The sequence below is a fragment of the Trichogramma pretiosum genome, unplaced genomic scaffold, assembly GCF_000599845.2.
Source record: "Trichogramma pretiosum strain Unisexual culture from Peru unplaced genomic scaffold, Tpre_2.0 scaffold24, whole genome shotgun sequence".
In the NCBI taxonomy this organism is placed as follows: domain Eukaryota; kingdom Metazoa; phylum Arthropoda; class Insecta; order Hymenoptera; family Trichogrammatidae; genus Trichogramma; species Trichogramma pretiosum.
The window spans coordinates 1,902,456-1,929,176 of NW_019641611.1; the positions used below are offsets into that span (position 1 = coordinate 1,902,456).

At 40.8% G+C, this 26,721-nt stretch overlaps 3 protein-coding genes across 8 annotated transcripts; 1 reads left to right on the forward strand and 2 right to left on the reverse strand.

Annotated features, from left to right (window-relative positions):
• Positions 1–50: 50 nt before the first annotated feature.
• Positions 51–8,744, reverse strand: LOC106648391. Of its 4 annotated transcripts, none has more exons than XM_023458651.1 (10): positions 8,419–8,744; positions 5,952–6,051; positions 4,071–4,162; positions 2,733–2,842; positions 2,535–2,657; positions 2,296–2,448; positions 2,049–2,218; positions 1,424–1,950; positions 1,148–1,348; positions 51–760 (listed from the first exon to the last, which is right to left on the reverse strand). In XM_023458651.1, the coding sequence occupies exons 1-10, from the start codon at positions 8,419–8,421 to the stop codon at positions 521–523; spliced, it is 1,719 nt and encodes a 572-aa protein (XP_023314419.1). In that variant the 5' UTR covers positions 8,422–8,744; the 3' UTR covers positions 51–520. The 4 variants fall into 4 exon arrangements, with proteins under 4 accessions (XP_023314419.1, XP_014220753.1, XP_023314420.1 ...); XM_014365267.2 differs by having other exon boundaries at positions 2,049–2,215; positions 8,419–8,733; XM_023458652.1 differs by lacking the exon at positions 8,419–8,744 and adding an exon at positions 7,465–7,732.
• Positions 8,745–9,889: 1,145 nt separating this feature from the next.
• Positions 9,890–26,719, forward strand: LOC106648379 (nuclear protein localization protein 4 homolog). 2 transcript variants are annotated; one of them, XM_014365239.2, is made up of 12 exons: positions 9,890–10,426; positions 10,906–11,104; positions 11,325–11,475; positions 11,550–11,687; positions 11,786–12,089; positions 12,306–12,443; positions 12,523–12,670; positions 12,753–12,913; positions 25,550–25,701; positions 25,773–25,911; positions 25,990–26,300; positions 26,372–26,719. In XM_014365239.2, exons 1-12 carry the CDS (start codon positions 10,337–10,339, stop codon positions 26,376–26,378), a joined length of 1,938 nt encoding a protein of 645 aa, XP_014220725.1. In that variant the 5' UTR covers positions 9,890–10,336; the 3' UTR covers positions 26,379–26,719. The 2 variants fall into 2 exon arrangements, with proteins under 2 accessions (XP_014220725.1, XP_023314417.1); XM_023458649.1 differs by lacking the exon at positions 26,372–26,719 and having other exon boundaries at positions 25,990–26,304.
• On the reverse strand, positions 15,260–25,250 carry LOC106648378. Of its 2 annotated transcripts, none has more exons than XM_014365238.2 (3): positions 24,452–25,250; positions 19,643–20,014; positions 15,260–19,429 (listed from the first exon to the last, which is right to left on the reverse strand). In XM_014365238.2, exons 1-3 carry the CDS (start codon positions 24,467–24,469, stop codon positions 17,738–17,740), a joined length of 2,082 nt encoding a protein of 693 aa, XP_014220724.1. In that variant the 5' UTR covers positions 24,470–25,250; the 3' UTR covers positions 15,260–17,737. The 2 variants fall into 2 exon arrangements, with proteins under 2 accessions (XP_014220724.1, XP_014220722.1); XM_014365236.2 differs by lacking the exon at positions 24,452–25,250 and adding an exon at positions 21,642–21,783.
• Positions 26,720–26,721: the final 2 nt, after the last annotated feature.

The window sequence follows — 26,721 nt, forward strand, 5'->3', positions numbered from 1 at the left end:
TGGGATCTGCTATGTTGGTTCGTTGAATTGTTAGATAATAAGTTTCTCGATAACTTAGAAAAAAATATTTATTTATGACAATAAAAATTACAACAAACTTTATTAATAACTGATTTAGTGACTTTTTATTGCACGTTTTTATCGTGAAGATGAACCTATCTAATATTAGAGTATAGAGTGATAACGATAGGATGTAAATCGACAAGATTAAAAGAGAGAATTTTCTAAAAACGAGAAGAAAAACTCAGCTATTGAGCTGTTACAAAAATGCATCGAAAATGGTTGAACCGCGTGATCATTGTACTTATAATAACTTCACTCTCGCCGTTTTTTTTCTTTTCAGCCACATGCGCCGCGTCATGTATGAAATCAATTAATATGACATAACATAAATAAATAATAAAAGTTACATTTTCCAGATTACCCCATTCGCTCGCACGACACAAGTTTATAATAATTTGTCATAACACAACGAATAATAGCTATCCGATACATAATATAAATCTATAACAACTACGGACTAGTGTAGACGTAATTTGACGTTAATCTGTTCGATGAGATCGTCGATCCTCTGCGAGCAGCCCCGGAATTTGGCCGGCTCCGGGCCGATCATTTGTATGAGCTGCGGCACGTCCTGTCCACTGACCTGCGTGAACTTGGCCAGCGATTTCATGCACGCGAACAGCTGCTCCTCTTGTGGAGTCCCATTGAAATATTGCAGCAGTGCCATTGTCAGCTCGACGGCTACGTCGTCGAAGACCTGAAAAGTAAGATCAACGAGTTGGACAGTTGTGGATTTTTTTTCTCGAGCTTAACTACGCGCGAGTCACGCGAACGAGCTAACGTTTACGAGTGGAAAACGACACATGTAATGATACCTTGGAAATACTGCCTTTTGGTAAAAGCTGCCTCAGACTTTTGTTTTTGTTCATTTTCTGTAAAAACATTACAAACGACTAAAGGAAGTACCCGCGCTCAAAACACATATATAGAAGTAGTAAGCAGCAATTATTGTATGAGTCACTACATTTGTACTAAAGGCAGCATTTCGAGGGGTTAAAAGTGTGTGTGTGTGTGTGCGTAAATTGCTCGTTAAACGCGACTAAATACAAAAAGAAAATTGTTTTAGCAATTTTGCGATACAGACCACAGTTTTTACCTCCTTGCAGGCTAGATTATGGATGACAGCTGTGCCGCGCATCTGCAAATCCTCCGAGTCCGAGAGCAACGAGTGGACCGCCAGTTTGGTCGTCACGCGTATGTTGCTGATATTTTGATTTTGGTACTGCCACTCGGATATGTACATCAACCACTCGGAACTGCTCAGATTCTCGAAAAGATTGGCCACCTTGAAAAAGTCAATTTCATCAGTTATGACAATAGACACGCGTGTTTCAACGCAGCATCGAAAGATTATCCTTACAAATTGAGCCAGCGGCAGTTGTTCTTCGACGGGATGACGATCGATGTCGTAGGCGAAATTCATGATGGTGTGTTCCCGCCTGTCCTGATGCAGCAGCAGAATGACGTCGTCTTTGAGCGCTGCCACACACAGCAAGTTGAGCAGGCACACTCGGACCGAACTGTCGAGCGATTTGTCGTTGAAGATCCTCCCGACGAAGCTCAGGAAATTGTCGCCCAACGCCCAGGAACCCTCGTTGTCGAGTATGTACTGATGCAGCTCGTCGACGTTCTGAATCTCGGCCTCGTTCAGCTTGCCGGCCAGCAGATCTCTCAGCTTCTCGAGCTCCTGGGCTGGATCGACGAGATCGCGAAAGACGATCGGTGGGTCGCGTTGACGTTTCAGCTCCTCGACTTCGCGCCTCTCGTCCGCCTCCATCTGCCTGACTCTTTCGGATATCGTCAAAGAGGAATCCGTTGCCGCTGCGGCGTCCGCTTGATCTTGAACTGTCTCCTCGACCGTCACCTCCGCCACTGCTGCTGCTGCATCTGTTATTTGTAAAAAAATTGTTATTGGCATTGGAAAATCGTGAGTACATCGATGGTCGTCTGCGTTATATTACATAGAGTGCAACAATTGTACTTACTCTCGCTGTCAGCCATGTCTGAAACGCCGGTACTGTTGGTTTCGCTGCCGCTTTGATCTCGGCTCTTGTCTTTCTTCTTTTTGTCCTTCTTTTTCTTCTTTCGCTCCTTTTTCGCGAGCTTTTCGTTTATCACGTTTCGCTTCTCCTCGAGAGCAATGGAATTAATCCTGCTTACGAGGGACACAGACGACTTTTCATTATTCATCGTTCAATTTTCAAACGCGTTTATCGAGTGAATTTAACATACCTTGCCTGTTCGATCTCAGTATTGAGAGACTGGAATTCCGGCGAGTCCTCTCTGTTTATTCTGGCCTCGACGAATCTGTTGCCCACGGTTAAACCGGCGGTGGCACTTCTGCTCAGGTTCTCGATCAGCGGGAATAAGGCTTGACCGACGGGCCTACAAAGTGCAAAGTTTCAAATTGAATTTATACATACGGTTTTTTGGCTTACGCGAAACAGATTAAAGCGTCGGATTCCACTCACGTTTGTAAAATTTCTTCTGGCAGGTCCAATATATATTTCGGTATGCCCGTGCCAACGAGGAAATTGCTCACCTCGTCGCTGAAGTTATTGCAGTTGTGTTTGAACAAGTTATACGTACCGGGTCTGTAAAATGTATCTTACGGTTAGAAAAAAAAGGTCGCTGGACGAAAATTGGATTTTTTTGCGTGTCGTACTTACGCGAATTTGGTAGTCCCGAGTCCGTTGATGTACTCGTAAAATACCGAGTAGGGTAGATAGGTCTGTCCGACTTTTTCGATCCTCTGTGGCTCTTGGAGCTCCGTACCACCCTGTCGAGAAAAGAAATCAGAGTAATCGCAAGCGAGCACGCGATATAATCACACGATGAAAAAGCGCACAAGAGAAAAACTTTTCCATCCAAAAATAGTATCTGTCTCTCTCAACTTTGTCGTATAGATTTCCGGGTGGCTCTATAGAAGCGGAGAGACCGAAAATAGAGACTCGCGACGCGTCGAAGCCTTTCGTCTCATCGCCATCGACGACGACGATCCCGTGTATATTATTGTAAAAAATGCCAGAGAGAGAAAAAACACTTGAACATGGTTTTGTTGAAGCATAATCGCGAGGAGTGTTTCGGGGTAAAAATTTCCAACGACCGACTTAACTAGTTTCGCGTGCGGCAATAAATAAACGGCAAAAGTGTATAAAAATAAACGCGTGATGCATCGGTATATACAATTGATATAATTTTCTTGGACGCTGTTTGCGACGATCTCGGGCTAATAAACATAAATCGGTTAGTCACTTTTCTATTTCGGACACGCGATTTTGCGAGCGCGACGAGCAAGAAAAAAAGCTCTAATGCGATTTCGGAAATGGCGTTCGATAGGTTGGACGTGTGTGTACGTAGTAAAACGCGGAAAATTGGCGCACGTTGAAACTCACACTCTTTATGGGTGCTAGGACGTGGGATAAAGCGAGCAAAAAGACCAACTGCAACAGCTGCAAAACAACGACTAAAAGGTAATATAAGCTCGTGCGCCGGTTTCTCTCTCTCTCTTTTCTTGGTACTCTACGTTCTGCGCACACACACGCGGCGTGTCTGGTCGCACGTACACACACACACACACACGAACACACACACATGTACGTCACTTACCCCGCAGATATACACGGACGTTTTGCCTTTACGCAGCTATGAATGCGTGTTACAACGCTCGAGAAAATATATTCTCGTGGTTGGACAATTTCTCCGGTGAGCTTTAAACGCGCAACTATCAGCACCGACACTATAACCATGCGGCGAGAGCGTCGAGCTTGTGCCGTGCATGTATTTTCGTTTGAGACCAAATTTAGGTTCGAAGCGGAGAGAGAGAAAGAGAGAGAGAGAGCCGGAATCAGATCGCGTTCGCGCCCGTGTGGAAGGAGAGCGTGAGTAGGGGCAGCTCGAGGGAGAGAGCTTTTACGACTTGAGAGTGTATAGGAAAAAAACAACGAAAAAAAAAATAGATATGGAAAGGGAAAATTTTGTTCGTTATAGAGGGTGCAATTACTTACCGGTCTTACGCTCTGGATGCCCATCGGTCCGAAAAAGTACTCCCGTCCGTAGGCCACCACTGCCGTGTGCCATATTCCGTCCAGGTGTCGGCCTGAAATCGTCACACATACACGACATCGTGTACATCATCTTTTTCGTGTTTCTTTATTTATGCTTACGGAGAAAAGCCGCGCGAAGCAGCTCACGAGCCAAAATCGTTGTTTGACTTTTGCGCGTCTCGCGAGCGGGCGAAATTTTCCCACGCGCGGCTCGAACCGATGCTTTTTCCGGCACTATAAGATCGCTTTATGAATCGCCTCTCTGTTTTTCGATTTTCCTCGTCATTAGTTGTCCCACCGGGCTAATGCACGATCCATGCAAACATTCGCACGCGCGCGCGCGCGCATAGGTGTAACAGATTACAAACGCATTAATAGGTATGGCATTCACGGCCAGATCGGTGCGTTGAACTTTTGCGAAATTTGCGCGCTTTCGACCCATTTCGCATTGCGCTCGTCGTCGTCGTCGTCGTCGGCCCAGCTCCGAAGAAATAGAATAGCGGCTCTCGATGTGTCGCAAGTCCGAGGAGGGAATCCGTCGCGAGCCAGCGGCGGCGGCAGCGACCGCACCGACTTTTCATCGAGTTAAGCCGTTTAATTGATGCGGATTATTTTTCAACGCCGAGCGGCCAGGTAGGCTCGCCGAAGACGAGTGATGATCAGCTATAAAGCCTCATCATCTCTCGCTGATGCGCGGTATAGAACGAAATGAATAACGGCGCGACTCGCGAGCTTTTCACCTATATAACGGCTCGTTTAAACAATTTTCAATGCGTGAATCAAACTGCCGAGCTCGATGCCTTTGCCAAAGAGGACCGGCTTCGACGGACATTTAACGCGTATACGCGCGCATTTATTTTCCCAAAAGCGAAGAAAACACAAAGACGTGTGCGTGCGAGAGCTTCGAGAGCCAGCGCGCGCGCGAGAGCTAGATGAGAAAAATCGACGCGCGCGTTGGCTATTTCGGTGATGAGATTATACCTAGTACACGTGTTACGACAGATCTCGCGCGCGCGACAGATCCGAATTTATAATGCTCTATAATACAGATTGCAGGAATTAGACAAGGAAAAAGTGTCATGGTTTTAGAAGCACGCGCGAGACCTTGAGACCGACGAGAGAAATTACACCGCGCACGTACAACGCGATACACGCGAGACTGCCAACAAAAAAAGCAGAGAAAAAAGTAGGGCACGCATATAGCCGGCGCCGCGCGCGTCTAGGAGAAAATACAAAAGAGAAAAGTAAGGAGACAGAGAGAGAGAGAAAAGCTCATTTGCACCGAAATCACGGGAGCTTCGTGCATGTTCGCTTATTATATGTGCGTCACGTACACAGTCCGAGAAAAAGATGTGCAGCTTAAGTTTCGAAGCTCTTCCGCGTATCGTTCCATGCCAAAGCGCATAAATCTGCTGCACCGATCTCGCGAGCGTATCTGCGTATTATGATTGCGCGTCTCCTCCCTCGCGAGCTTCTTCTTCTTCTATTTTTTGGGCGCACTGCGTCGTTGCACGTCGACGTTATTCTCGTTGCGTTCGCTCTCATTATATTCGTTAGAGCGCGCAATAATTATCCTCTCGCGACAAGCGTGTATAAGCTCTAAATTTACGACGCGAAAAAGCGAGCGCGTTCATCTGTACAGTAAGAACACTTGGCAAGCGAGATTATTATAGCGTTGGAATATCGAAGGGTTTTCTGCCGAATCGATGACGCTCGAGTACGCTCGTTTGACGCTTAATTAGCCTCGCGAGTATTAATTACACGTTTATGCGAGCTTGAGCTAGAACAGTCCGGCTGACTTCTCCAATTTTATTATAAATATAACAACGAGTGCAAAATTACCGATGAGCATTTGAGACATCATGGCAGCCGTGCCTTTGGTCAGGTCGTAGACGAACACCTCGACGGTCGTGCCCTCGTCGCCATCGTCCATATTCTCTGCCTGTAAATGAAAAAGAAACAAAGCACGATTAGACGCTTTAATTGCAACAATTATCGAGTGGTCTGACTCGGACGACTGATGTCGTATATCCATATATTCAAGACAAACTTGTAATACATTTCTAAACTATTTCACATCGTCGAGTGCAATATTTTATTGTTATCTCGAGTTCACTACAAACTATTCACACGTAATCTTACGTACAACCGAATTAGACTCCGCTAGACGATAATCAAACGGTGTAACGGACACAAGCCAAGAACGCGCAAATTGTTGTCCAAGCGAATCGGACTGGAGAGCCACATAGACTATGTACAGCTCGTGTCCCGCGCGCATATGTCTCTTTTCGCGTTGGCTCTAGCGAATTCGCGAAAAAGTAGGGAGAAGAAGAAGAAGAGCATTTCACCGCGCTCGACGTCGCCGACGCGTCGACGCTTCCATCCTATACATCTGCTTATGAAAATATACACATAGGTATATACAGGCAGGCAGATATCGTTATACACGATGCGCTGATCGACGAGCTTTTAAACTCCGAAGCGGACAGTGTATTTGGCTTTTGCATTTTGTTGTGTCGCGCCGAGGCGTGATCGTCACCTTTGTTTTGCAAAATAACCGGAGCGATGCACGTGCGGCTCTTCTTCTTTTTTGACGCACCCGCAAAGCTCGTGGCTCATATTTTATTTAAATATATTATAATACAAACATCAACAAATTGACGCAAACGATGACGACGTCCCTAGTCGACGACAAATGTACGATGTAAAAATAACGATTTTCGATGAGCGAGGAAAAAACGATTTGCTTTATTTCTCATCGAGTCTCGCGCGTTCTCGCTCGCGCGCGCGACATGTGTAGCAATTGTCCTATCGCAATAGAGAGAAAAAAGAACGACGAGAAAAAGGTGAAGCAAGAATTTCGTTTGATCTAAAATTACTCCCATTTCTTCGGCCGCGGCGGAGATTCTCGCGAAATATTCTCGCTTCCCTATAACATTCAAAAGACGCTTTGAACTCTTCCGTCTAGTACTTGTGTAACGCGTACGATTCGCCGCGAATGAAAACTCATGGCATTATAATGTTCGCGTCTGTGTGCATCACTGCATCCAAGGCGGCCGGTGCGTGTGCCCATGGCTCGAGCTGGCTCCCATGTATATTTCCAGAAAAGCTCTCGGCTGCGGTCAAAACGACTAGGCGTACACAGAGGAGAGGGACGTGCATATAGGCGCCGCACATCTGCATACGAGTTTAATAAACTTGGCCTTATGTATACGTGCGATCGTCGGAACAATTTATTAGCGTGAGAATCGATGCGCGTAAATGCCGTTGCCGGAGAGAGAGAGAGAGGCCTATTAAAAGCTCGTTACAATCGCCTATGGGATTTTTAAAGTTTTCTTTTTTTAGAATTACCTACCTATTTGCGCAGGCTAGTTGGGTTAAAAATAAATTTAAAAAACGATCTCTCGTTGATGGAGCCACTCGCGGAAACGCACAATCCCGTTTCTTTCTTATTTATCTGTTTTGTATTTTGGCACAATCGCGAAACTCGTCAAAAAATTCAAAGCGAAACTCGAGAGAGCATGTGAGATGCTATCGGCTCTCGGCACTGCACTGACTCACCGCGTTGCATACGACGACTTGCACGACGCGCACCTTATAACTCGAGCACCGAGTCGTCGTATGGATATATTTTGATCGTTGTAAGACGCTCGCGGCTCTGTGCGGAGAGAATTGCTTCTTCTCGACTCGCCGCTCGAAAAAAGAGGGAGGGATAGAGACGCAGCTAGGCAGAGGGAAAAGCGCGTCGAGCTTTTTCGAAGCTCCGAGCGCGCGAGACGCATCGTGCCCCCTGCGCGTTCGCGCACCGGTTACCAACGTTTAACGATATTATTTAGAAAACGGCTTTAGCAAACGGCTTTTGTCAGCCGAGCTAGGAGATTCTTGAAATTTCTTTGTCGCAAGCTCGCGACGCTGATAACTCCACATAGACGCCTGATGTATGTTAACCCTTTCTGGTTGAGATGCATTCGAGGACCCGTTTTACATTTTATTCAACGTCATCGTGGTAGTTCGATCGGTGCAATTTTTAGGAGACATTATCGATTAACGCCTGCTTTACATTTTTGAAAAAACAGAATACGGCTAAAAACTTTCTCGTATAATATATTTTATGTTTTTTCAAAAATGTAAAGCATCTGACAATCCATCTTTTTTTTCGTCTGCTATGATTGCAGACGTTCTTTGCAGGATAATATCAATCTTGACACGATATAGCAATTACGCTCGAGGGGATGAAAAATCAAACAGCCTCGCTTCCATAAGCGTCGCGAGTAAATGCTCAAGAGCGATGCCATTTAAATCGACTCACCATTGCGTCGGCTGACTTATTTACTGCAGCTAGTAGAATATGCCAAAGTTTCGAGGTTAGTCAATGATGAAAAAACGCAGCGACAGCGACTTTACGTACGTTCACACTCGCCCGCGTATATTTGCGCTTCGTCTTTTATACTCGAGAGTATGACGAATTATTGACTCGGCACTTTTTCACAATATTGAATAATTTATTCTTCTGCTGGCCGAACCCGCTAGGACTATCTAGCAAGTTCCACCTGCACTTTTCAACGCACATATATACGATGCACATATGCACGCACACACACACACACACACACACACACTGTCAGCTGCACAGCTCATGCCAATGTTTTTGCGGCGGACTACTTATTTGTCCTTTCTACAATTTATCAACGGGTGCAGTCTCGCTATCCGACGGTCGTCGAATTATTAGTGAACGATTGATCGATTCTGACTATCTGTCATCATCTAACGTATTTTTCGAATTCGGTCAAAATTTAGTTCATTTTGGAAAAATTCGTTTCAGCTTCTGATATTTATTGATTCGCGATATTTTTTCCATTTATATAGTTGTAAACATCATGAAATCATGTGTAACATTTTTACATTTTGAAAACCTTGAAAACCTTGAAAGGCCAAAACAAGTTAATAATCTAAACAAAACACAATTAATGATTACGAAGCAACGTCATGGAAAATTTGACGTTAGACAAGATTTAAATGTTAAAAGGACCTAGGGATTTTACTGTCTGAGTCGCGGCAACGCTTTCAAACACTTATTGCAATTCTCCCAAGCGAATTCAAACGTCAAAATGAACTCGAGCTATCTTGCCTACCCATCTATAAAACTTCTCACACATTGGTCAATTTTTTAATCGCACAGGGATTATAAAAGTTTTTCGCCAATTTTTTCAGCAAAATCCACGAGGAGACAACGACTTAATGTGTAATCAACATTTTGCTGCTCTATCCCAGTGCTGCAACAATTTTTCTAAAGCATTTGCTTCGAGTTGAAACCCGAGAGCTAGCTATTTTTACGTAGACGCACAGCCGCATGCTCGTTTTCATGCTCTATTCTGTTGCACGTTTACCATTTTTTGTCCACAGAGTGCGAGCTGTCGTTCGGGAGACCCCAGAATAGTTGAGTTGCATTGCATGTGCAGCCAAGCCGAGTCACTCTCAAGCAGATCGTCTTCGAACAGCTGATGGTGAAGTTACCGTACTCAAGTGTGTACGCAGCTATATATAGGCGAAATGTCAAAATCTAGGAACTTAGTAAGTAGATACCCGCAAGTCGTCGAGATGCATTAACATCGAAGCCTCCGCCAGCCGTTTTTGTCAGAAAATTTTCAATTAAAAAGAAATTCAAAGTTGCAAAATCATTCCTGTTGAAATACTCCCCTTGTCATATACGGATTGGTGAAAAACGTGTGCATGGCTGCCTCGTGGCAAACGTGAAAGTTACTATGGTGATTGTCGTGTATTCGTGTATTACCATATACATGTATATGTGACATCCGTGTCAAAGAGAGCCTCAATTGTTTTGATTTTTTCGCCCAAAACTCTTCGTGCCTAGTTTATCGCCAATTTCGAAACGGTCCTTGGGAAACTCGCGGCCTTTCGTGCAGCCAGGCCTCGTGTTCGGAAAAGTTTTCGGGTCTGTAACGGGCCAGTTAGCCTATATACCCCGTGGCCCCGTATTATATTATATACACTCTCTCATTGTGTACATATGTATGTAATGCGTGTACATGTATAGAAAAGAGAGTCTTCCGTGTGTCATTGCTCTCTTTGTTGTCTTTCAATTTTTTTGTGTATTTTTGCGCACGATCTCGCTGATAGCTGTTGCTGCATCTGCGGTTTTGTGAAATTTGTTTCGATTCGTATAGCGTTGACAATCGTTTCCCGTGGTTCATGTTCAAGCTTGGAATATGTTACAGCTACTGCGAGTACAGTCGGCCGAGGGCACCAAAAGAATCGAGGTAAAACCCGACGAGACTATAGCTCAACTTTTTGAAAAGGTAAGCCAAAGTTTATTTATCTATTAAAAACTGATCCGTTTTATTCAGATTCGAGCAAAGTGAATTTTTTTCTTGATAATTTTATTTTCAAACCAATTGCGATTAATATATTAGTTTTCCTTTGTTTTGATTCTGATTTGGTTTAAAATACCATAGAAAATTAATATTACCATTTATTTCTTTCCCAATGAATAAGCTATTGATTTTCTTATTTGAAGAAGCTTACCATTGAGTTTAGTCTTAAATGTAAATGTTGACTAAAACATTCTTGTAACTTGTTTTATTCAATGAGGTTAATGTTGCATATTACTTTCACTATACTGATTTATGTAAAGTCATTCAGGTGAATTCAAACTTGATATCTGATTAGAAAAATTACTCTTTGTCATATTATATAATAAGGCTTTAAACATTTCATCATAAGTCATTACACATTCAGTGGCATTATTTTACTTTTAAAACTAATTTTAACTTTGCAGGTTCATGATGCCTTTGATTTGAGGAGTTTTGGATTTGGACTCTTTAAAGAGAGAAATCATAAAGGTGAAATTGTGTCTTCTAAAAGCAATACAATTAAAGATGCTGGATTGAAGCATGGAGATTTATTGTACATGGCTCCAGTTAATGGAGCAATTCTGTGGGAAACATCTTCTAGTAACATCCCCAATGATATTTATGGTATGTATTTGAATACTTTTCCAAGTCTATCTATACAAAGTAAATTTATTTAATCAATTTCTTGTATATTTAAAAGTTAAAATTTAAACAAAAATTTATTCAATTGACAAATAACAGCTATATCATTAAAAGATCTTTAAATTATCCTTATTACATTTTCTCTAATTTCAAGTTGATTCAACTACATTTTTACTCTAAATTATTAATTAATATTTTTTAGAATCTATGATTGTGTCTCCAAGTACAAGCAAAGGCATGCCTAGACAAATTATCACTCATACAGTCAAATCTAGTGATAAAAATGAAGATGAAGTTGACCAATTACTTTGGAAACAAGATGGTAAAATACAAAGGAAGAAAGATGACAGATTGTGAGTGATACTGAAATTCAAAAAAGTTTAACTAAAATCAATTGTATTCAATATTACATTTCATAAATTTGTAGTTGTCGTCATGGTGCAAATGCTTGCTGTGTGCACTGTTCACCTCTAGAACCGTTTGATGAAGCATATCTCAAGGAACAGAATATAAAACATATGTCATTTCACACTTACCTAAGAAAAATGACAGCAGGTGTAGATAGGTAAAATTACATCTAATAAATTTTTACAAATGAAAATGATTGGCATCTTTTAATATGAATTGTATTTGTCACAAAATTTATGTCAATTTTCATTTCAGGGGAAAATTTTTACAATTAGAGGATATTAATTGTAGCATAAGAAATGGTTGCAAAGATCATCCACCATGGCCAAAAGGTATTTGCAGCAAGTGCCAGCCAAATGCAATAACTCTCAACAGACAGCCTTATAGACACGTTGATAATGTAATGTTTGAAAATACCAATTTAGTAGAACGATTTTTGAATTATTGGAGAATAACAGGGCATCAGCGTATTGGTTATTTATATGGTAGATATGAAATTCACTCTGACGTACCTTTAGGTATAAGAGCAGTAGTAGCAGCAATTTATGAACCGCCACAAGTAAGAAGCTTAAAAATTATACTATGCAACAAGTGTTTGAGTCATCCTCCTCACGCATTAGTTGCATATATTTTTCAACATTTCACGCGTTAAATGTGGTTTTTATATCACTGAAAAATTAGAAAAACCATGGTTTACGCATGAGGTGTTGAAAACATTTATACGACAAACTTTCTGTAAGAAAATGTAATTCATCAAATATTTTTACAATTTTAGGAAAGTACCAGGGACAACATTGTTCTTTTAGCTGATGAAAGAGAGAGTTTGGTGGATGACTTGGCTCGATCTTTAAATTTGCAAAAAGTTGGTTGGATTTTTACAGATTTAATTGCTGATGACATAAAGAAAGGAACAGTAAGTACTTGAATTACATTTTCAATACAGGTATATATAGTACAATTAATACTATTGATTGATTACGTTTTTTTTTCAGGTTAAACATGTAAGAAATATTGATAGCCACTTTTTATCCGCACAAGAATGTATAATGGCTGGTCATATACAGAATCAACTTCCAAACCCTTGTCGCTTTTCACCAAATGGTTATTTTGGCTCAAAAGCTGTGACTGTATGTGTTACAGGTGAGTTAAATAACTTGAATTTGCAGTTATAATTTATTTAATTTAAAATTTAAAAAATTGATAAATTATTTTTTCTTTTAAGGTGATAATAAAAACCAAGTGCATATGGAAGGCTATCAAGTTACTTCCCAATGTATGGCGTTAGTTCGAGACGGTATTTTAATACCGACAAAAGATGCCCCTGAATTGGGTTACGTTCGTGAATCTTCAAATAAGCAATATGTTCCAGATGTGTATTACAAGGTAAGGCAAATTTCATGTTTTACTGCATCGTTTACTTACACTTCGAACTCTCCTGTAAAGGAATCAGGGTAGAAAACTTAACAATATTTATTTGCACGAAAAAAATGAATTTTTTATTAAATTAAAATGAAATATTCGTCTTAATAGTACATTAACTTGGGTAACGAGAGTACACATGAATCTTAATTAAATATAAATATATCATACGTAAGTAAGTCGTACGAAATGAATAGTATGCGCACTCCATTGGCAATGTATACGTCAGCCATTTAGAGGAGAAGTAAGAAAAGAAAATAAAGAGACCCAAATTCGTTAGGTCAGGAACAAAAAAAAGTTGACATTTTACATCGAAGTGTTTGTCTTAGACATTTAAACGTTTACAATAACTATTTTACCGTTTTGCTCTCGCTTTTCGTTGGAGAGTATGTTATCAGTTACAGAAAAACGTATAAATCAAATGGCGAATTCGTATTTTTTCATTATATTTTACTACCCGAAAGTGTTGAGATTGTTGATCAACGTAGAACGAAGAAAAAAATTAGCAATCGTATAATTTTTTTCTTTTTAAATTATATATCGTCGTTTCGTGACTCGCAAGTTATTGAATATTGTACATAGTTTATATATCATACAGATTTAGCATTGTTATTTCGTTTACTATTACGATGAATACAGTCATAAATCGTTTTACGTGATTTTTTTTTATTATTTTCCTTAAAATTTTACATGGATTTTTATCGAAATGAGGAGGTAATGATAAATGATTATTATTTGATTCCGGCGTATTTTTACGTTAACGTCATAAAAATATATGTACATGGGTTAAATCGTTGTCGCTCCCCCTCCTGGATTCATTTCTATGAAATAATATTTCTATTCCATTTCGCAGGTTGTTGAATTAACGATCTCTCTCCTCTTTTTCTCCGTGTATTAGCATGCAATCTTACGTGATACTTTCGTTGGTCAGTTTACGGCTGACGCCGATAACATAAGAAAACTCAAAGTACCAAACTTACTCGCGCAATTTTTAACTTACGTATTGGCTATATATCGTTTAAAAACTTATAATCCTTACCCGCAATATATCGTACGTTTTATTTTTCGCCCGCAATAATAATAATTTTCGCGCGACATACATGTGTTTAGCACAATAGCAGAATACACACAATTATAACATTATTAAAACTTTAAACGATCAACATCAAATGTGTTTGTTTACTTTTTTTCAATAATCGTGAAGGCATTCTTTTTTACGACAATACTCTTTTTTTCATAACTCTGCTAGCCGTGAATTATAATTGTTTTTTCTTTTTTTATTACATTTAGAGCCACTACAGAAATCATCCTTGAATAAATAAAGGAAACGCGGTGTACTCGAATGCTATATTATTATGTTTTGCTGTACTTTTTTCGTTTCATACTTAAATTTTACTGGAAGACTATATGTAATATTACGGAATGTCAAAGAAAAACGAGAAATGATTAGCTTTCCTTTTTTGACTAATTGTATTTTCGATTGAGAAAACTAGGAATAGGCGTCAGAAAGTCTGTTTGAAGGTACATTATGCAGTGTGCATTTGACAGTTTTGCTTGCAACACTTTCCGGTATTCATGGACGATTTCTTTTCTAGCTCAAAGCCTTTGTTGGTGATTTTCTTAAAAATTTTTGTAAATAATTATACCATATTTAGTGCTTATATTTCGGTAATTGTTTAATTTTAGTTCTCTTTCTAGCACTTTCTTTTTTCCACTTTTTACTTTCGATCTTACTTTTTTCACCAATTAAATGTTTCTTCTTGTGCACTAACACATATTACAATAATATACTCATATGATATAAGTAATTGTTTTTATCAAGCTTTAAGTTGGAGATACTTTTATTCTCGTTGTAATGCATTATTCTTCACACTTTATAGTACACCTAACGATGATTTTTACGAGAATTAACGATACATTATTCAATGATTAGTAGCATATAACATAATTGTAACACATTTTTTCATTCGAATTATACCATATCGAGGAATGATTCTGTTTAAAAAAAAAACACATTTTTTTCGCGTTTGATGTGACGTTTATTATAGCACCGCTTGATTATCATGTCTTCAAAAGCCTATCACCTGTTGGCATTTCATAATAGACAAAATCTAACGGCATTTAGTGCTCTTTCAATGTAGATTAAAATCCATAAACACATATTAGTAGACTCTCGTAGTTAGCTAACGTCACAGAAAAAAATAGCTTGCTTGACTCAAAATCAAAGTAAGAAATGTTTCTATACAATCATTTTGCGGTCATACCTTTTTTCGTTGATCAAAGGTATTATCAATTAATTTACGTTTCATATTTTTGTTACTTAAACCGTTTTTATTAATACACCATAATTAAAAACATGCACACTTCGAAAATACATTCAACAATACAATTTTTTTTGTTTTATCGCATATTATTTATCATCTATATCGGCCTTGTACGTACATAAATATTACAATATAAATATATGTGTCAACTCGTACACTGCATTAGATTTTTCTCGATGCAAGGAAAAAATGCTGCTTTTTGCATTTGTACAATATACTTCTTTTTCTTACAAACAAATATTTTGCTGTACCGTTTTAGGCCCATTTTTGCACATAACAATTTTTTCATTATTTTTTATTTCGCTCTATAACTTCACTACATGATGAGATCGGTACCAAACTTTTTTTCCAACAGTTTGTTTCGCGAGTGTTTACATAACTATTTTATTTCGTTTCATTTACAAATACGTGACTTATTTTTATCGTAAAAGGCGTTCGAAAGTTGGAGAGCAAAACTAAATAGAGAGACATTCTGCGCAGAGGGATAAGTTTATCATTTTCGTTTAATCGTTTAAACCGGCTAACTTAATTCACGCATTATTTCGCTGCGTAGTGATCACAATTCTTACATTTTTTTTACAGTTACGTTATATATCTCCCTCAGTAATGAATCTCTCAATCCGCGTTTTGTCTCTGGAAGGATATATTACAAGTTTGTTTCGTCGTTATTTTTTTTCGTCTATCAACTATTATCGTTTTTGGACTCTTTGCGCTGAGCCACATGTATATCAATGATTGCATTCCGTGGCCAGAAAAACAATACAAGTTTTGTCTAAAAATATACATATACATATATAAATTAAATTTATACATACGTATATATACCAGTAAATGTATACGTATACATACATACATCTATGCGCAATACATACTATGTTAATTTGTGTGTATAAGTGTGTGTTTTTTTCCTTCGTAATTTTGAGCGTTTTCAACTTTAATCATAGTACAAGTAATTCAATTGATTAAGTTTCTTGAAATAAATTCATTTTAGTTAATTTAAATGCTTTCCTTACTTTCAGGTCATAGGTAATTTGTAGTAAATATTATTTAGCTTTATGTTGACAGCTATTAAAAAAAGTGTTATATTATAATGGCACTTGATAAAAAACTTTCAGTTCATAGCAAGATACAACATATAATGCAAACTATTGACTTTTTAGCCCAGATACTTTAAAAAATGCTTCGCTAACTTGGTTTTATATGTACAGATATATCTAGAAAAATAACTTTATGTCACATTTATTCGTTTTGATCTTATTTCGTGATTCAGTTTCATGATGCGTTTATTTTTAAGCATATGTGCATTCAAGTGCTTGATTTTTGTAGTTTTTTATTTACTACAATTTACCTAATGATCATTTTATCGAAAGTTTTTCAAAGCTTAATTTTTGATAGTATACAAAACCATGAAAAGTATATTCATTTTTAATCAGATTATATCGAGAATTTTTTAATTTTCATAATTTATATTTTTGTCACGAGTTAAAACAATTCTTACAGCATGAAATCTTGTCGATGATTTTCTTCGTTACAACATTACAATGATGTAGTCAACGGGCGCATCATTATAATGTCATTTTTGTTTTTTAGTGTAAAACAATTTATCGTGTCAGTTACGAAGTGCTTTATTAAAGCTTTTTGAATCATTATTCAACGTTTTTATAACGATCCGTTAAATATTTCATATTGTAACTTTTCGGAGTTACATCTTAAATTTATACAAATACATTATTTTCTTTATATCATATACGTACGTATGCGCGTTTGCAGTTTGTAAACAATATGCATTGGACATTGCAGAACATATATATAAATATTTTCGATATATAGCAGCTTGTTTATTAACTACATTTTTAGGAAAATATTATCTTCTGTCGATTTATCGTTTGTTTTTAACTATATAAACAATATTCACGGCTTAGAAAATCTTTCATTCGGTTCTGCTTTAAACTTTTTTCGTAATGTAGCTATAATTTTCGTAAAGCATGATTTTATCGTTTGTACAGAGGTACATTTTCTTGAGCCCCCATGATCAGAATTTTTTCAAATAGATTTTTCATCATTGATTTCATTTATGTTTCACGTAATCTTAAAAAAAATGGATATTCGTTTTACAAAAACCTGGAATCCAAACACGCGCTCGATAATATGGACCCGGGTGTACGATTCCTCACAAAATACGTATATAGAGAAATAAAAAAGATTTTGGACGTTCCTGGTGATATCGTATTCAGGATAGAACATTCAATCCTCGCACGAAACTTGAGCAGTGTTGTAAATCATTGGTTAAATGATCGGTGAAATAATCACAGTTATTTAATAATAATAATATTGTTGACCATAATAGCATACGAAAATCGAAGCTTAAGAAAAGTATTGTAATGGACAATGTTAAATAGAGATAAAAATTTGAAAAACAAAAGACAAAGTTTCGTGGAGGATTAAGTAATGAAGCGAACCCGCGCTATGGCAATAGTTTTCCGCACTTGGCGATCACAATGGACTTGGTCGGTTTACCAGTCTGATCGCCAAAGGTCGAAAGAGACTCAACCAGATCCAGGCCCTCAACGACGTGACCAAAGATGCCGGTGAAACCGCGCATCTCTTGCAAAATTATTCGAAATTGCGATCCAACCATACCTAAATTATCATGACGCTTTTGCGTGCGACGCATACCAACAGCACCTCTGATGGCTGGAAACTTGGTGTCATCGGGCATGAAAAATCCATCCTCGAAGATACTTCTACCTCCACGTCCATTGTTCATCTCGAAATCACCTGTGATAATGCTCTCATTTTCCCAACACTGGAAAATCGAGCAACCACGATAAGTGAATCCGGACATTTCACTACTTGAGAGCACGCTGAAGTTCTTGGACATTTTCGGCGCGACGTCGGGACGAATTTCAATGACAATGCGTCCACTGGCAACTCCGTTGACTTCGATGTTGAAATAATAAAGTGGAAAACCATTTCCAGGGTTAGAAATGATGTTGGCCGGTGATACTGCCTGCTGCCTCACAGGAACCATTTGTCCTGACTGTTCAGTAGCGTTCACAAGATAATTGGTAGTATTGACATTGTTTTGGACCATCAGCGGAGGCGAGCCAACAGCAGAATTCACAGGCTTGTGGCCAAGCGATGGTGAGCCAGGCGACGGAACGAGACGCTGCTGCTGCATTTGCTGTTGTTGGATCGCTTGTACTTGTTGTTGTACACCCGTAACAGCGTGCACTTGTCTAGGCGGCTGAACCGGTGTGATAACTGTTTGAGGCGGCTGGATCGGCTGAGCCTGCGCTGCCACTTGATTAGCCATGGTGGGTGGCGTCGAATCGGGCAGCGAGCGAGCCGCTGGCTGACCGATAGCGTGGTGATACTCCGGAGCGATACCGTTCTGCTGCTGCTGCTGCATATGTTGCTGCTGCTGTTGTTGCTGCTGTTGTTGCTGCTGTTGCTGCTGCTGCTGTTGTTGTTGTTGCTGCTGCTGTTTGCTGGCAACGTGCCTCGAGTACAGCTGCGACAAGGAGTAGTTGGCGAGGAATAGAATTGGATTCGTGGTCGCTACGTGAGGTACACGAGCACCGTTACTGGGTTGACCGAAGAACATCGGCAGCGGTTCGCCTCCGTGAATGCCTTCAACCGCCTGCTTTAGTAAAGGAAAATCAAAGACAATGCTCGAATGGCCAATCAAATCGTCCAACTGGCACTGCAGAGTCATCTCCTGGCATTTGTTTTGCAGTCGCTGCTTTTCGAAAAGCAAGTCGGTATGCAAAGCGTGGAAATCGGGCAGCTCGCTCGACAGTTGCAGCGAAGCCTTGGCCCGGCCGAGAGCTTCGCGTATCTCGAAGATTTCCGGAAAATGTTGCCATCCGTTCTGCAGGTCTGTCTCCACATGGGTCTTAAGAGTCATGCAAGCTTCAAGAACCTTGAGAAGAAATTCACGCTGTCGCAAGGCAAATGTTTGGACATCATTCGAGAGTTTGCTCAGAGCTGCCAACTCCATCTGTACGCCGGTGATGAGTTTTTCTTTGGCTTCGCTAAGGGTGCTGATCGGGTGATTAGTCGGGTGTTCCTGTCCGCAGGCACGGCATAGCAACGCGCCGCACGGGACACACCACCCGGTGTAGGGCATGCCGTGGACGTGGCAATTTTCGCTCTGTAAATGTAAAAAAAAGAATAATCATTAGATATTGCTAGTGCCATTAGTGCTGCAACTTGTATTGCATTAAACGTAGTTATATAATTGGAGGCACGCGGCGCAGTTACACGATCTTTCACCTTGCATTCCGTAGCGTTAATTAAAAGACGCCACTGACGAGAATACTTGGAAAGAGGGAGAAAGAGAAAGAGAGATGAAGACAACATTTACCTTTCGTTCTTTATCATTGGTCTTCGGGTTCGCATTGATAGCATTCGAGTTGATGGCGTTCGCGTTGATCGGGTTCGCATTGATGTGATTCGTCGACGCGCTCTTGATAGTCGCCAGACTTTTAGTTAGTGCAACTATCGGGAGCACCGTCGGCAAATCGTTAAGACCCTGATCTCCGATGTCAGAGCGCTTCCAGCAGACGCAGCAGAAGAGTTCGGTACCTTTCAGAAGGTTCTTCTCGATGCACTTCAAGCAAAAGTGATGCTTGCAGCTCAGGTACTTGGGTAAGAGATCGGTGTCGTTGTACTGCATCTTGCAGACACTGCATATCGTAAGTTCTTCGATCGACTGAACGTCCTGTGGGTCCATCCCCTGCGAGAAAAAAAAACAAATTAGGAAAATCATCATTTTTTACGGCTCGATGATCTGCAAATATAATCAAACACAATCAATCGCAGTAGATATTTTTCCTAGTAAACATCGTCATCCCTTGGGTAGCGCATTTCGCAGAAAACAATAATAGAGACCGCCGTAAGCCAATAGGAGAAACAAATAATAAACTGGACCGCTGGCTGGTTGTTGTTTACCGCATTGGTCGGTGAAATCGATACTGCACGCAGGAAGGATTAAAACCCGCGAGAGGGGAAGTATGTTGTCCGCGTACACACATACTTGCGTTATTACGCTTACGCAACGAAGGAAAAGTCTATGGCTAGTTTATTATGTATTGGTACGCGATTCGCCCTGGTGCTTCGATAATGTAATGATTTTTCTAAATGTGTCATACTGCCGAGGGCAATTTAAAATTTTTGATCTAAATTCGAGGCTCAATGATCGTCATTCTAGTGTTTGATGTAAACAAACATAAGACAGGCATGTGTGGCTACGTATACAGTCTATTGTATATATATGTAGCAATATAGGATATGAAGCGAGAGAGATAGAGCAATAGCAAAACAGCGTAGACACGCATAGCACATATTATAGTAGGACGCCGGTTATTAGGTTGCGCAAGCGCATTGAAAGCCCGCCAAAAGACGTGTGAGCCACGGCGAACGTGCACTACACAGTCACATACAGAGCAGCGCAAGACAACACAAAATAGACAGAAGCAGAGCCGAGTATTCTACCGCGCGAGTATAGGTATATGGAGACACGTACATGGCGCTCGCGCTTGTGTGTGCACGCGCGCCGCCGCTCCACTACAATTATTACATTCAAAATGGCGTTCCGAGTAGCTATATACCTATATATGTGTAGTATACACATAACCAATTCATCAACAAGCGTGCACCATGAGTCGTATGGGTTGCGGCGAACCATCGTTAAACTCTCTGTCAATTTGACGTATGTGTAGCACACATGTTTCATCGTTACATTTCATTTATCTTGGTTTATCCACCTAAGCAACCGATCCCGCGTGCACCCTGCGCGCAATATATAACCAGTATACTCTTCCTCTCCGTCTTCCGCGCCGGGCCATGCGTTCAGCTATCGATATACGCGCACGCACACATACACAACCAAAAATTCATGTAAAAGAAATTAGATACGCTCTTCTCATGCTTCCGTGCCGTATACATGTTTTTTCACGCAGGACTACGTGTTCGAGAAGCAATAGATGGAATAAAAAAAGAGAAGAAAAACACGTTGACTCGACGCCGCGTGTGCAACACGTTGCCAGGCTGTTTTGTGACGCGACGTTGCCTGGTCCCGGACCGCCAAGGCACCGCGCCGGGGAAAAAGCCAAGAGACCTTCTTGCGCATTACTAAACTTTGACTCGTATATACACGAGCAACGTGTACCATGGACCGCTCGTGCGAGATTTCGTTCCATAAAGTATTACGCGTGTACGGGTTACGTGTGAGCCTCGTGCAGCATGCAACATGGCAGTCGAAAGCATGTGGCACGAGAATTTCAAGGCACTAACTTCTATCGCTTCAAGATTTTGTAACGAGAAAAATTATTAAAAAAAAAATAAAAAAAATAGATCCATACACAGTGGTTGACGTTGACATTGTTGGCGTTGGCAGAATTGGCAATGGGTACTGCGGATGCCATGATTGACGTGCTCGGCTCGGCACTGTCAGTTTTCTTGGTGTTTTGCGGCGGCATGCGCACTCCTCTCAAAATCTTTCGAAATGGTTGTTATTGCTCTCCGCGTGGAGTCGACGTTCGGCTAACCCTGTCGAGGTCGCGGCGAACAACGGACACTGGTTGCGCACTTAATATTACAATCTTCACGAGACGAATAAGTGAAGAAGACGAACGCGACACACGCACAGTACGAGACACACTGAGTTGTTGCGCTCGGGCTTTCTCACACACTGTACTGTACTGTATTACATGTATGTACACGCTTGCACGCACACGCGACTCACACGAGACTGGCCGTGTAAGCGTGGAAGCTATATGTATATACGAAGCGTCGATGAACCGACACTGTAGAACGCGCTCCGAAAGACTCTCTTGTGTTCGAAGCTATGGTACTACTGTATAGCTATCTAATACTTCTCCAATGATTTCGAGATACATGTACCAGGCAGGAGCCTGTACGTTGCGGGGGAGCAGTATGAGCGTATTTTTTTAATGAGAAAGACGAAGACGCAAGATATACGACAGGTAGAGGGGGAGGGGTACGGCTACTCCACGGTATATACTTTTTTTACGTATAATGTTCTTGTGGCGGTGAAAGTGTACGTTTGACCGTCAGGTGACCAGTCGAGGCATGCGCATTGCTCGTACGTACACTATAAGCGCGCAGTATTGAATACGTAAAATTCACATACATGCACACGCCATGTGCACTGCAAGTATCTCGTTATATTCGACTCTTCCGATTTTCATTCATTCTTAAGAACACACGATCTCGTGGCTACTTTTCCAGTTTTTTTTCGTACCCATGCCGGGGCTTTTTGAAGAATACCGTTTCGAGGGGCCTGTATATCATAACTATGCTATATTTTATTTATAAGTATAAAGCTCTTACGCAAACGAATGCTCGATATGTAAATACGCACATGAGTTAAATAAGCGCGACAGGTTGTTGTGTTTGCTGCTTTGTTATCGATTCGCGCGAGACTGCGCGCAATTTTTATGATAAAAAAAAAGATGGTCGGGAATTTTTCATAGTAACGTTTCACATCGAAGCGCTTGCGATTCTATTGCAGAGACGGATCTAGATGATTTTGACGGATAGACGAATATCATAGGTACACGTGCAATAACTGTCAGTTTGAGTTGTCTTACTCTTATCTCTCAAACTGCCTCGTTGCATCATTTTTCTTCTCTGAGAAATAAAAATAAGGCAAGAGAGGAATTTTTTTGTAACGTAATCTCCCGCTCATCGTTGTAGTTTAGGTCGTAGCTTTTCGGGAACCGTGCGCCGTGGCTCTCAGTTCGAGAGCAAAAGCGGAGCGCGCGTATCGATCTCTGATGAAATTGTGGCCGAGTTTATCGAGCCGCTGCTCTTCTTGTGTGTCTCCGGGGGCGTGTGCGTGCATGCATGTGCTTACGTGTACGTGTGTATGTGTTTATGCTTCGCGCGTTAGGTAAATAATCAATAGATAAGCCCACAACCGGTCGGCCCTGCTGACTGTCAAAGCGTACAGTCCCGTCGATCCCGACTCCCGAGATTATGCGCTACGCTGATCGCGACGCCGCTATCTCGAAAGGCACGAAAACCGGCGCGCGGCCACCCTTCGATTTTCTTGTAAAAGCCGGCGTCGCAGAGGTCACTTTCTAATTGATGCCCGTCTTGAACTCTTCTACGCTGCGAGTAACGAATAACCAACGGGGCGAGTCTTACCTAGCATTAACATACTAAATGAGAATTGGAAAAAAAAGAAAAAGTAATTGAAAAGACATTCTACTTGGAAATCTCTATCTCTATGTGATTAAAAAAAACTTTCATTTAGATGGTCTTCCGAGAACTTTCTCTCTAACGGTCCATCGTACAACACGTGTAATCTTGCTTGAGGAGGCAACGAATTCGTAATCGATGCCTGGAAAGGTTGTTTTTCTCTTTCTTTTTCGTAAGTTACTTACTGGCCATATGAGAAGTTAGGCACTGAGCTTATGAAATGTGCCTAACTATATACATATAGATATATCATAACGGAATCGATAAGCGCGCGCGGGGCGCAATGTTATACACACGCGCGTTCGGTGTGCCGAGCGTTCGAAAGAGCGACGGAGAAAGAACCAGCTGTGTACGTATAGGCGTCTGTATAGAGCTATATAGACTTATCGACACTCACACACCGAGTATGATATAAAGTGAGAGCTCTAACATATATGATGCGAGCTTGTAACGTGGAAAAAAACCAATCGGCTTGCTTACACACATTACAAGGCGCGCTGCGTATTGCATGCGTCGTCGTCGTCGTCGTCGTCGCCGTCTTGCTTCTTTCGAGCATATATTGGCTTTTTTTGTTAAAGGCGCGAAAGAGAGCTCGCGCCTCGCCGAGTGTACTTATTCTGCAGCATGCGAGTGAACGCCAATGCAAGTCCCGCGAATGCGAGAAAATTACACCGTATACACCTTTTGCAATATAAGCGCGAAAACACGTCGTCGCGCCGTCGCCAGCGCGCGTGTGTATGTGTGTAATGAACGTAAACGTTTGGGTACGTGCGTACGTCGTATGTACCCGACCGCCTAACGCGGATGACGATGCTTGCGTATTATCTACAAGCTCGATTGTATTTTATATATTCGGAGCAACAAACATACACCATACAATAAAAAAATTCGTACACATCACAAACATATTTCTATGAAGAAAAAAAAGTAAGGAGCATAAACCAACCGTCGCTAGCGAAGGCATTTTTGTATTTTGTACGATGATCTCCAAAATATGCTAAGAATTATCGATTTTGCCGCAGCCCGCGCAGCTTGGCAGTTTTTCCTACGTGCTCGTTATTTTATTGTACTTTTTTTATACGCTAGGCATTGGTCGATGATGACGATGATGCTGATAAAATTGACGCTGCTGCTGTTCCGGAGCTCTGTGTCATATCATATCCTTGTTGTGTCTCGTCGATGTGGTGGCAGCTGTATTAAAATCTCTCATCTGCACCTATGAGTATCCGCATATGCATATGTGTACGTGCATACGAGCAGGCAGAGCAGCGTGTGCAGCCTAAAGAGCGAAAGAAAGAGAGAGAGAGAGAGAGAGAGAGAGAACGAGACGGAGATAGCGTTGCGGCCCGCGCGCGGCAATCCACGCTAGTCGTTGCTGCTACTCTGCTTATACATGCACACGATGCTGCTGCTGCCTCACTGTTCACTATGCACTAGGGGCATAAGACACCACCGCAACGCACCGTCTTTACGCGCTTCCCGGGCCTCTTTCGACGATCGTCGCCGTTGCTGCCAATCCATTCATGTGTAAACACATTGCACAGAGCACAGGCCACACGATGCACCGAGTGTCGCGTATGTGTCGCACGATAAAAACAACACCTCTCACATGCACACAGCGATGCGCGCGATACGTATTCGCAGAGTCTCGACGAGTCGACGTTGCTCGTCCGATATACGCGAAAATGCGCGATGACGATGAAATCGCCGCTACCACCGCACCGACACTGATCGAGTTTTGCGGCCAGCACGGAATTCGCACTCGCTCCGACTTGCTGCTGCTGCTGCTCTCTGCGTGCAGTATACACACGATGCGGGTTTCTGTTTTATTTATCTCCGATGTGTACCGCGGAGCAGCAGCACTGGCGCGGTATACCCACAGCCCCGCAACTTTTTGTATCGTATTTTAAGCGCTCACCAACTTGCACATTTTAGCGCGACAGACAGAGACATCTAGTAGACGTCTATTGAATCTAACTATACGCCAAAGTTTAAATAGCTCGCCAATTTTTTAAATGAATGTTTTTTTTCTGTCTTGTTTCAGGAAAAAGACTCTTATGGGAACGAGGTGTCGAGACTTGCGAGACCCTTACCCGTGGAATATTTGTTGGTCGATGTGCCTGCATCAACGCCGCTCACTCCGCAGTATACTTTCTATGCCAACGAGAAAATCACCCCTTTTCCCGTGGAACACAGGTAAATTTATTTGCTACTTGATAAAATTTATTGAAAATTACATGTATTTTACCTCAATACCTTTTTTTTAGATTGGTCGATGGACAAATTCAAGAGTTCAATGTCCTGGCTACTTATTTGCAACAGTTCACTCCTGAAAAGTTTTTGGAAGCTGTTTCAGATTTCCATTTTCTCATTTACATTGCAGGCATGGATATGCTTCCATTGAAGGTAAAGCAATCATTTGATATTCTATCAAGTAATTTTATTCGTTGGCTATCAATTAAATAATGCCCTATCAAATTTCAGAGTCATATGGGTCCTTTATTAGATGCTATTCGTACTCAAAATCGTCGAAAGGCCAATGAATGGGCCCGTTCTGCACACTGGGCTACAGTGGAGGAATTGATTTCTGCTACAACTATGAGTTCGCAACCAACTACTCGCAATGCAACATTTGGAAATATTCCAGCCGGCTCTGCAGCAGATGAGGCAGGAATAAATGTTGAATCAGGAACTAATGACAGTTCCAGTAATGAAATTTCTCTGTGGACATGTACATATTGTACTTTCCTTAATCCTGCTGAAATCAACAACTGTGAAATGTGCAGTTTACCAAGGTAATGTCAACGAATCCCAAAGTCGATTACATTTTATTCAATTTAATTGATATATTATTACTTTATTTTAGAATGTAAATGTAAATTTTCAAATTATTGGAGACAAGAGATCCTCTAACAGCACACAAGACTAATATAAAGTCTATTGTTGACTGATCATGCTGTTCTTAAGCACTCTTATTCACATTTTTATTAACGGTATATGAGAAAAATAAAATTGTGATAAAGAATCAAAGTCATCGTAAAATCAGCAGCAAGGTTTTGTAAAACCTTGATTTGTAATTACAGTTATATGCAGTGAATGTTTTTGCAGTAAATAAGAGTGATTTTTGTCATCTTTTCACTAACTTACATATTTAGAGAAAATTAATTAATGAAAGAAGTTCATTTAAGTGTAATAATAAAAGAAGCATCAGATTTT